Genomic DNA, 10,666 nt, shown 5'->3' with positions numbered 1-10,666 from the left:
AATAAATATGACTCAGTCACATGATAGAAAATGAGTTAATGTTCGAAGAAGTTGAAAACGTTACTTGAGATTAACCAAGTCTGGTATTATCCAAAAGTAGAGAAAAAGTCAGATAAGATTAATAACATAATATATCCTTAATCCAGCAGCCGGAACTCGACTTAATAGACGTAGTATGTTTATTTTTTCGGTATGTTAGTTCTTCCTTGTGATGAAACTGAGGATGACACATATGGGAAGGGGGCGAGGGGAAGGAAGGGCAGGGGAGAGGAAGAAAGAGAGAAAGGGGAGAGAGGTGTAAGACGGACAGGAATGAGGGAGAAGCGAGGAGAGGAAAAGAGGGAGAAGATAAGAAAAGGCAGATAGTTGAAAGAAAGGCATGAAGAGTAAGAAGTTGGGAGAGAGAGAAGGAGGGAGCAAGAGAATTGAAGGAAAGAAGTGGAGAGAGAGAAGACGATAGACGAACGTAGACGAAGAAAACGGGATGGAAGGAAAATTTGAAAGAGGAAGAACAAAAGAGTGAATAGTGGAGAACAAAGAATGTCAGTAACTGAATGTGTGTGTATTAGAAATAATTTTCTAATCAATCAAACAATAATAATCAGGTGGCACGTCCCGAACAAGTTCGGAACGTGCCTGATAACGCCACCGAAGTGTGTATATAAGACCTCTTGGAGCACATCTGTGGTAGTCGAGCAAGCAGCGCTCCCAACGAACGTCCTGGATAAGCGAGGCGCACGAACCGCACGTCCAGCGACTCCCCACCAGCCACTTGCCTTCCGCACCGCCGCCAGCGCACACATGGGTGACATCTCTCCCCCCGCCAGACACTCCTGCCGCAGGATGCCGCCGAAAGGCCAGGACACGCTCACGGCCCTCATCTGCCGGAAACTACGGGAGAGCGGCCAGGACGACGAGTTCCTGCAGAGTGTGATGGCCGCCCTGTACGAGCTGAGGGAGGAGCTGAGCAGGTGTCCCTCCCGCAAGGCATCCGTCAAGCTCGTCCGCCGCACGCTGTCGAGGGCCATCGCCGAGGGGAGGAGGGACCAGGACACGGCGAGGGACACGCACGACGACCTACGAGCGAGGCCGGAGGAACTCGTTCCCACGATCGACCAGCTGTTGGAGGAGGAGCTCAAGGGGGAGGAGGAGTTTGAGAAAGAGCAGAAAACGGAGGAAGCCAAGGGAGAAGAGGCGCAGGATGAAATTTTGGCAGAAGGCGGACTCGAGTGCGGAGAAGACGTTCCTGACCACAAGAGAACGACAGGAACACGACCTCAGAAAGACGACCACGAGGCATCGGGGGAAAAGCAACTGATAGAAGACAGTAACGACGCTCCTTCTTCGATTCTTATGAAGGAAAATAATGTTTGCGACGGGAAAGGTAAGTCTCCATCTCTCACTCCTTTTCTCTTTCCGCCTCTCTCCTCTTATACCCTGTCAGTGAATGTCTTTGTATATAGAATCTCGCAAATGAAAGGTCTCCCCTCTTTCCACATTGGTAAATCTTCCCAACATCCTACAGGAGGAAACACCCAGGAGACGGCGATTCTCCACGGGGTACAGATCGAAAGGGTTTTCCCTGAGAAAGGACGCCCGTTTTCACACTTTTACGGAGACGAAGACCGAGAGATCATGTCCGTTAGACTTGTTATAGAGAAGAGTGAGTTGCTTATACTGCATGTCAGTTTCCGTTTGCTTGTTATATACATGATCAGTGTTTCTGGTATAGCTTCAACTTGAGCTTTTATAACTTACCGGGACAATTACCTTTTACTCTTTCTTTTCAGTATTATTGCCACCATGTTGTTTATAGTTTACTCTGAATGAGACACGGGAAGAATAACAAACTCGTAAAGAAAGCGAGATAATATAATGCTAAAATGATAAGCTACACAACAGATCTTTCATTTCCACACAGACAAGTGCGCTCTCTACAAACTAGAAGGCGAAACGTCCACAAAACTGGGAGTGTTCCACGCTGACCACATGACGAAGCTCAAGAACGGCTTCAAAGTGAAACTGGACACCCAAATGACCACAGATGAACTGGATGGAGGCAAGCGACTCAGGAAGGGAAGGAAAAGGAACAGAGACGCGTCTTTGGTGATCCTGACCGTTCCGGAGGAGCAGCAGAGGGAGTGCATGAACGTCTTATCTAAGGTGAGACATTCAGGTTTCTTTTTTGTTTTCTTTTCTTTTTGATCTCGTTTATTTATGAGTATGTTTGTACTATGGTGTTACCTTCTCTTATGTATCCATAAATCCACTCAATACATATACTTTGTGGTCATCATTGCCTCCCTCCTCTCTTTTGTTATTTTCGTAGATGCTGTTATTGTTATTGTTGATAACATTCCTGATGTTGCTATTGTTATTGTTTTCTTTACAACCCTGTCAATTATCACGACTTTCTATTTGCATTTACTTATTTATTTGTTTGTTTATTCTTTTTATTTACTCTATTTTATTATTTATTTATTTATTTTTCAGATGAGAAAAACACTCCCTGGAATCCTCTTTGGATAATCTTGTAGATGCATCTTGTATTTCATTGTATATTGTATTAGTGCTTGTCGTGTTGCCATATAATTTAGATTTTCTGTTTCATAATGCTAATGTCTTATCCACCATGTTTTATATATCTTTTTCAAATAACATTTGTATATACCGTACATTTTCTGTATATTTTTTTAGAAATATATTTTCTATAAAAATTATTTCTTTGATTTGTCTATGAAATGAAAGGTAAACACGTGCTACTCACATACCAATATTGCCTTGCAACACAACGATTACCTGTAAAAATAAAAGAAAATGGATTAGGACGAAATGACAATTGGCATGGAATGACACACACACACAGACACACACAAACAGACACACACACACAAACAGACAGACACACACACAGATATATATATATATATATATATATATATATATATATATACATATATATATATATTTATGTATGTATATATATACATATATATGTATGTATATATGTATATATATACATACATACAAAAATATATATGTATGTATGTGTGTATATGTGTGTGTGTGTGTGTGCGTTAAAGAAATGCATCATAACAAAGAGATTCGTAATGATAAGATAAGACTGACAAAACAGGTAGTGAGGTGAAGAAAGTAGCGACAGAGTGCAGAGTAGCGAAGGTAAGTCGCTTTTGTTTTTAACAGAAATATTACCAGTAGATAGCGATGAGGAAGCAGAGATAAGAAAAATAATGGAGGTAATAAGTAGATCTCCGTTATTGTTATCGTTACTACTTATATTTCAATTATCACTGTCATTACTATCATTATCATCACTATCAATCTTTATTTACTATTACTATTATTATCATCAATTTGATTATAATAATTTTTCTTCTAATAGGCAAGTACACCACACAGAAGTAATTAGACCTTCAATTTATGCATATTTATCATTTACACGACAATCCGAGGGGGCGGGGGGGGGGGGTGAAGGAAAGTAAAAACAATAGGAGTATTAGGGGAAGAGGGAAAGGGGGGAGGAGGGGGTTTAAAAAAGGAAGATGGGGAAGGAAGAAGAGACTTAAAGAGGGATATAGGAAGGGTAGATGTAGTTCTTAAAATGAGATGGAAGGAGTGAACAAAGGAAGACTTGGGAGTGAAAGGGGATGGCAAAGCAAGGGAGGAGGAGGGAGAGAGAAGGCGGGAGGGAGAAGGAGTAGGTGGAAGAAGGAGAGAGGTGGAAAGAAGTAGCTCCTTTTCGAGTGGAAATTTCAAAGAGTCTTGCTAGATATTATTATCATTATTAAAATACTTGTCTTCGTATTATCACTGCTATTATTATCATTAATCATCATACTCGAGTTATTTTGAAAATGATGATAATAGCACCTCCAATCTTACTATGACAGTAACCGTAGTAATGGCGAGTGATACTGACAGCAATACAAACGCGCTCTTCTCATTCCACTGATGTAAGTGACTGTGACTCATCAGTAGTAGCGAAGATGAACTGACTTTAGAAAATAATAGTAGTAAATAAATATGACTCAGTCACATGATATAAAGTGAGATAAAGTTCGAAGAAGTTGAAAACGTTACTTGAGATTAACCAGGTCTGGTATTATCCAAAAGTAGAAAAAAAGTCAGATAAGATTAATAACATAATATATCCTTAATCCAGCAGCCGGAACTCGACTTAATAGCCGTAGTATGTTTATTTTTTCGGTATATTAGTTCTTCCTTGTGATGAAACTGAGGATGACACATATGGGAAGGGGGGAAGGGGGCGAGGTGGAGGAAGGGCAGGGGAGAGGGAGAAAGAGGAGAGAGGTGGAGAAGAGGGAGGGAAAGGGAAAGAAGGGGAACGGGGAGAGTGGTTGAGGTGGGGAGGGGAAAGAGGAAGAGATGAATGAGGGGAAGGGAAATGGAGAGTGAGGGAAGGTTTAAGGAAAGGAAAAAAAAGAGAGACGAGATAGGTGTAAGACGGACAGGAATGAGGGAGAAGCGAGGAGAGGAAAAGAGGGAGAAGATAAGAAAAGGCAGATAGTTGAAAGAAAGGCATGAAGAGTAAGAAGTTGGGAGAGAGAGAAGGAGGGAGCAAGAGAATAGAAGGAAAGAAGTGGAGAGAGAGACGATAGACAAACGTAGACAAAGAAAACGGGATGGAAGGAAAATTTGAAAGAGGAAGAATAAAAGAGTGAATAGTGGAGAACAAAGAATGTTAGTAACTGAATGCGTGTGTATTAGATATAATTTTCTAATCAACCAAACAATAATAATCAGGTGGCACGTCCCGAACAAGTTCGGAACGTGCCTGATAACGCCACCGAAGTGTGTATATAAGACCTCTTGGAGCACATCTGTGGTAGTCGAGCAAGCAGCGCTCCCAACGAACGTCCTGGATAAGCGAGGCGCACGAACCGCACGTCCAGCGACTCCCGACCAGCCACTTGCCTTCCGCACCGCCGCCAGCGCACACATGGGTGACATCTCTCCCCCCGCCAGACACTCCTGCCGCAGGATGCCGCCGAAAGGCCAGGACACGCTCACGGCCCTCATCTGCCGGAAACTACGGGAGAGCGGCCAGGACGACGAGTTCCTGCAGAGCGTGATGGCCGCCCTGTACGAGCTGAGGGAGGAGCTGAGCAGGTGTCCCTCCCGCAAGGCATCCGTCAAGCTCGTCCGCCGCACGCTGTCGAGGGCCATCGCCGAGGGGAGGAGGGACCAGGACACGGTGAGGGGCACGCAGGACGACCTCCGAGCGAGGCCGGAGGAACTCGTTCCCACGATCGACCAGCTGCTGGAGGAGGAGTTCGAGGAAGAGCAGAAAACGGAGGAAGCCAAGGGAGAAGAGGCGCAGGAAGAAATTTTGGCAGAAGGCGGACTCGAGTGCGGAGAGGACGTTCCCGACCACAAGGGAACGACAGGAACACGACCTCAGAAAGACGACCACGAGGCATCGGGGGAAAAGCAACTGACAGAAGACAGTAACGACGCTCCTTCTTCGATTCTTATGAAGGAAAATAATATTTGCGACGGGAAAGGCAAGTCTCCATCTCTCACTCCTTTTCTCTTTCCGCCTCTCTCCTCTTCTCATACCCTGTCAGTGAATGTCTTTGTATATAGAATCTCGCAAATGAAAAGTCTCTTCTCTTTCCACATTGGTAAATCTTCCCAACATCCTACAGGAGGAAACACCCAGGACACGGCGATTCTCAACGGGGTACAGATCGAAAGGGTTTTCCCTGAGAAAGGACGCCCGTTTTCACACTTTTACGGAGACGAAGACAGAGAGATCATGTCCGTTAGACTTGTTATAGAGAAGAGTGAGTTGCTTATACTGCATGTCAGTTTCCGTTTGCTTGTTATATACATGATCAGTGTTTCTGGTGTAGCTTCACTTGAGCTTTTATAACTTACCGGGACAACTACCTTTCCCTCTTCCTTTCAATATCATTCCTACCATGTTGTTTATAGTTTACTCTGAATGAGACACGGGAAGAATAACAAACTCGTAAAGAAAGCGAGATAATATAATGCTAAAATGATAAGCTACACAACAGATCTTTCATTTCCACACAGACAAGTACGCTCTCTACAAACTAGAAGGCGAAACGTCCACAAAACTGGGAGTGTTCCACGCTGATCACATGACGAAGCTCAAGAACGGCTTCAAAGTGAAACTGGACACCCAAATGACCACAGATGAACTGGATGGAGGCAAGCGACTCAGGAAGGGAAGGAAGAGGAACAGAGACGCGTCTTTGGTGATCCTGACCGTTCCGGAGGAGCAGCAGAGGGAGTGCATGAACGTCTTATCTAAGGTGAGACATTCAGGTTTCTTTTTTGTTTTCTTTTCTTTTTTATCTCGTTTATTTATGAGTATGTTTGTACTATGGTGTTACCTTCTCTTATGTATCCATAAATCCCCTCAATACCTATACTTTGTGGTCATCATTGCCTCCCTCCTCTCTTTTGTTATTTTCAAAGATGCTGTTATTGTTATTGTTGATAACATTCCTAATGTTGTTATTGTTATTGTTTTCTTTACAACCCTGTCAATTATCACGACTTTCTATTTGCATTTACTAATTTATTTGTTTATTTTTATGTACTTAATTTTATTATTTTATTTATTTATTTTTCAGATGAAAAAAACACTCCCTGGAATCTTCTTTGGATAATCTTGTAGATGCATCTTGTATTTCATTGTATATTGTATTAGTGCTTGTTGTGTTGCCATAAAATTTAGATTTTCTGTTTCATAATGCTAATGTCTTATCCACCATGTTGTATATATCTTTTTCAAATAACATTTGTATATACCGTACATTTTCTGTATATTTTCTTAGAAATATATTTTCTATAAAACAATTATTTCTTTGATTCGTCTATGAAATGAAAGGTAAACACGTGCTACTCACATACCAATATTGCCTTGCAACACAACGGTTACCTGTAAAAATAAAAGAAAAGGGATTAGGACAAAATGACAATTGGCATGGAATGACACAAACAGACAGACACACACACTCAGATATATATATATATATATATATATATATATATATATATATATATTTATGTATGTATATATATATATATATATATATATATATATATATACATACAAACATATGTATGTATGTATATATGTATATATATACATACATACAAAAATATATATGTATGTATGTATATATGTATATACATACATACATACAAAAATATAGATGTATGTATGTATACATATGTGTGTGTGTGCGTTAAAGAAATGCATCATAACAAGGAGAGTCGCAATGATAAGATAAGACTGACAAAACAGGTAGTGAGGTGAAGAAAGCAGCGACAGAGTGCAGAGTAGCGAAGGTAAGTCGCTTTTGTTTTTAACAGAAATATTAGCAGTAGATAGCGATGAGGAAGCAGAGATAAGAAAAGTAAGGGAGGTAAGAAGTAGATCTGCGTTATTATTGTTATAATCACTACTACTTATATTTCAATTATTATCACTATCATTGCTATCATTATCATCACTATCAATCTTTATTTACTATTACTATTATTATCATCAATTTCATTATAATCATTTTTCTTCTAATAGGCAAGTACACCACACAGAAGTAATTAGACCTTCAATTTATGCATATTTATCATTTCTACGACAATCAGAGGGGGCGGGGGGGGGTGAAGGAAAGTAAAAACAATAGGAGTATTAGGGGAAGAGGGAAAGGGGGGAGGAGGGGGTTTAAAAAAGGAAGATGGGGAAGGAAGAACAGATGTATAATCTTGTAGATGCACTTAAAGAGGGATATAGGAAGGGTAGATGTAGTTCTTAAAATGAGATGGAAGGAGTGAACAAAGGAAGACTTGGGAGTGAAAGGGGATGGCAAAGCAAGGGAGGAAGAGGGAGAGAGGAGAAGGGAGGGAGAAGGAGGAGGTGGAAGAAGGAGAGAGGAGGAAAGAAATACCTATTTTCGAGTGGAAATTTCTACGAGTCTTGCTAGATATTATTATCATTATCATAACTATCATTTTAATTTTTCCTATTATCATTATTATAATACTTGTTGCCTTCGAAAATGATAATAATAGTACCTCCAACCTTACTCTGACAGTAACCGTAGTAATGGCGAGTGATTCTGACAGCAATAAAAAGCGCTCTTCTCATTCCACTGATGTAAGTGGCTGTGACTCATCAGTAGTAGCGAAGATGACGAACTGACTTTAGAAAATAATAATAATAAATAAATATGACTCAGTCACATGATAGAAAATGAGTTAAAGTTCGAAGAAGTTGAAAACGTTACTTGAGGTTAACCAAGTCTGGTATTATCCAAAAGTAGAGAAAAAGTCAGATAAGATTAATAACATAATATATCCTTAATCCAACAGCCGGAACTCGACTTAATAGACGTAGTATGTTTATTTTTTCGGTATGTTAGTTCTTCCTTGTGATGAAACTGAGGATGACAGATATGGGAAGGGGGCGAGGTGAAGGAAGGGCAGGGGAGAGGAAGAAAGAGAGAAAGGGGAGAGAGGTGGAGAAGAGGGAGGGAAAAGGGAAAGAAGGGGAACGGGGAAAGTGGAAGATATGGAAGAGGGGAAGGGAAATGGAGAGTGAGGGAAGGTTTGAGGAAATTAATAATAATCAGGTTCTAGGAAGAGAGAGAGACGAGATAGGTGTAAGACGGACAGGAATGAGGGAGAAGCGAGGAGAGGAAAAGAGGGAGAAGATAAGAAAAGGCAGATAGTTGAAAGAAAGGCATGAAGAGTAAGAAGTTGGGAGAGAGAGAAGGAGGGAGCAAGAGAATTGAAGGAAAGAAGTGGAGAGAGAGAAGACGATAGACGAACGTAGACGAAGAAAACGGGATGGAAGGAAAATTTGAAAGAGGAAGAACAAAAGAGTGAATAGTGGAGAACAAAGAATGTCAGTAACTGAATGCGTGTGTATTAGATATAATTTTCTAATCAATCAAACAATAATAATTAGGTGGCACGTCCCGAACAAGTTCGGAACGTGCCTGATAACGCCACCGAAGTGTGTATATAAGACCTCTTGGAGCACATCTGTGGTAGTCGAGCAAGCAGCGCTCCCAACGAACGGCCCTGGATAAGCGAGGCGCACGAACCGCACGTCCAGCGACTCCCGACCAGCCACTTGCCTTCCGCACCGCCGCCAGCGCACACATGGGTGACATCTCTCCCCCCGCCAGACACTCCTGCCACAGGATGCCGCCGAAAGGCCAGGACACGCTCACGGCCCTCATCTGCCGGAAACTACGGGAGAGCGGCCAGGACGACGAGTTCCTGCAGAGCGTGATGGCCGCCCTGTACGAGCTGAGGGAGGAGCTGAGCAGGTGTCCCTCCCGCAAGGCATCCGTCAAGCTCGTCCGCCGCACGCTGTCGAGGGCCATCGCCGAGGGGAGGAGGGACCAGGACACGGCGAGGGACACGCAGGACGACCTACGAGCGAGGCCGGAGGAACTCGTTCCCACGATCGACCAGCTGTTGGAGGAGGAGCTCAAGGGGGAGGAGGAGTTCGAGAAAGAGCAGAAAACGGAGGAAGCCAAGGGAGAAGAGGCGCAGGAAGAAATTTTGGCAGAAGGCGGACTCGAGTGCGGAGAGGACGTTCCCGACCACAAGAGAACGACAGGAACACGACCTCAGAAAGACGACCACGAGGCATCGGGGGAAAAGCAACTGATAGAAGACAGTAACGACGCTCCTTCTTCGATTCTTATGAAGGAAAATAATGTTTGCGACGGGAAAGGTAAGTCTCCATCTCTCACTCCTTTTCTCTTTCCGCCTCTCTCCTCTTCTCATACCCTGTCAGTGAATGTCTTTGTATATAGAATCTCGCAAATGAAAAGTGTCTTCTCTTTCCACATTGGTAAATCTTCCCAACATCCTACAGGAGGAAACACCCAGGACACGGCGATTCTCAACGGGGTACAGATCGAAAGGGTTTTCCCTGAGAAAGGACGCCCGTTCTCACACTTTTACGGAGACGAAGACAGAGAGATCATGTCCGTTAGACTTGTTATAGAGAGGAGTGAGTTGCTTATACTGCATGTCAGTTTCCGTTTGCTTGTTATATACATGATCAGTGTTTCTGGTGTAGCTTCACTTGAGCTTTTATAACTTACCGGGACAACTACCTTTCCCTCTTCCTTTCAATATCATTCCTACCATGTTGTTTATAGTTTACTCTGAATGAGACACGGGAAGAATAACAAACTCGTAAAGAAAGCGAGATAATATAATGCTAAAATGATAAGCTACACAACAGATCTTTCATTTCCACACAGACAAGTGCGCTCTCTACAAACTAGAAGGCGAAACGTCCACAAAACTGGGAGTGTTCCACGCTGACCACATGACGAAGCTCAAGTGAAACTGGACACCCAAATGACCACAGATGAACTGGATGGAGGCAAGCGACTCAGGAAGGGAAGGAAGAGGAACAGAGACGCGTTTTTGGTGATCCTGACCGTTCCGGAGGAGCAGCAGAGGGAGTGCATGAACGTCTTATCTAAGGTGAGACATTCAGGTTTCTTTTTTGTTTTCTTTTCTTTTTTATCTCGTTTATTTATGAGTATGTTTGTATTATGTATTATGTATCTCTTATGTATCCATAAATCCACTCAATACATATACTTTGTGG

The 10,666-nt window shown here is 42.4% G+C and overlaps 3 protein-coding genes across 3 annotated transcripts in view; all 3 read left to right on the top strand.

Moving 5' to 3' along the window:
- Positions 1-687: 687 nt before the first annotated feature.
- LOC119582896 lies at positions 688-2,673 on the top strand. The gene is made up of 4 exons (XM_037931404.1): positions 688-1,384; positions 1,526-1,663; positions 1,922-2,163; positions 2,494-2,673. The coding sequence occupies exons 1-4, from the start codon at positions 802-804 to the stop codon at positions 2,527-2,529; spliced, it is 999 nt and encodes a 332-aa protein (XP_037787332.1). The 5' UTR covers positions 688-801; the 3' UTR covers positions 2,530-2,673.
- Positions 2,674-4,858: 2,185 nt separating this feature from the next.
- Positions 4,859-6,796, top strand: LOC119582897. Its single transcript, XM_037931405.1, has 4 exons — positions 4,859-5,546; positions 5,691-5,828; positions 6,085-6,326; positions 6,651-6,796. Exons 1-4 carry the CDS (start codon positions 4,982-4,984, stop codon positions 6,684-6,686), a joined length of 981 nt encoding a protein of 326 aa, XP_037787333.1. The 5' UTR covers positions 4,859-4,981; the 3' UTR covers positions 6,687-6,796.
- A 2,405-nt stretch (positions 6,797-9,201) lies between these two features.
- Positions 9,202-10,666, top strand: part of LOC119582895 — an 11,126-nt gene continuing 9,661 nt past the window's right edge. Inside the window, exons 1-2 of the mRNA XM_037931403.1 lie at positions 9,202-9,772; positions 9,917-10,054. Coding sequence (XP_037787331.1) covers positions 9,232-9,772; positions 9,917-10,054 — 679 coding nt within the window. The 5' untranslated portion in view covers positions 9,202-9,231. The remainder of the gene's footprint in view (positions 9,773-9,916; positions 10,055-10,666) is intronic.

This window comes from Penaeus monodon, chromosome 16, assembly GCF_015228065.2.
Source record: "Penaeus monodon isolate SGIC_2016 chromosome 16, NSTDA_Pmon_1, whole genome shotgun sequence".
In the NCBI taxonomy this organism is placed as follows: domain Eukaryota; kingdom Metazoa; phylum Arthropoda; class Malacostraca; order Decapoda; family Penaeidae; genus Penaeus; species Penaeus monodon.
The sequence above is the reverse complement of the archived record's forward strand: the minus strand, read 5'-3'. Positions and strand labels throughout refer to the sequence as shown.

What these genes read in the sequence shown, in the direction of transcription:
- LOC119582897 (XM_037931405.1), top strand. Translation starts at nt 4,982, where the DNA reads ATGGGTGACATCTCTCCCCCCGCCAGACACTCCTGCCGCAGGATGCCG. An exon ending in TAATATTTGCGACGGGAAAG is followed by an intron (nt 5,547 to 5,690) that starts GCAAGTCTCCAT and finishes AACATCCTACAG; the next exon opens with GAGGAAACACCCAGGACACG. An exon ending in TAGACTTGTTATAGAGAAGA is followed by an intron (nt 5,829 to 6,084) that starts GTGAGTTGCTTA and finishes ATTTCCACACAG; the next exon opens with ACAAGTACGCTCTCTACAAA.
- LOC119582896 (XM_037931404.1), top strand. Translation starts at nt 802, where the DNA reads ATGGGTGACATCTCTCCCCCCGCCAGACACTCCTGCCGCAGGATGCCG. An exon ending in TAATGTTTGCGACGGGAAAG is followed by an intron (nt 1,385 to 1,525) that starts GTAAGTCTCCAT and finishes AACATCCTACAG; the next exon opens with GAGGAAACACCCAGGAGACG. An exon ending in TAGACTTGTTATAGAGAAGA is followed by an intron (nt 1,664 to 1,921) that starts GTGAGTTGCTTA and finishes ATTTCCACACAG; the next exon opens with ACAAGTGCGCTCTCTACAAA.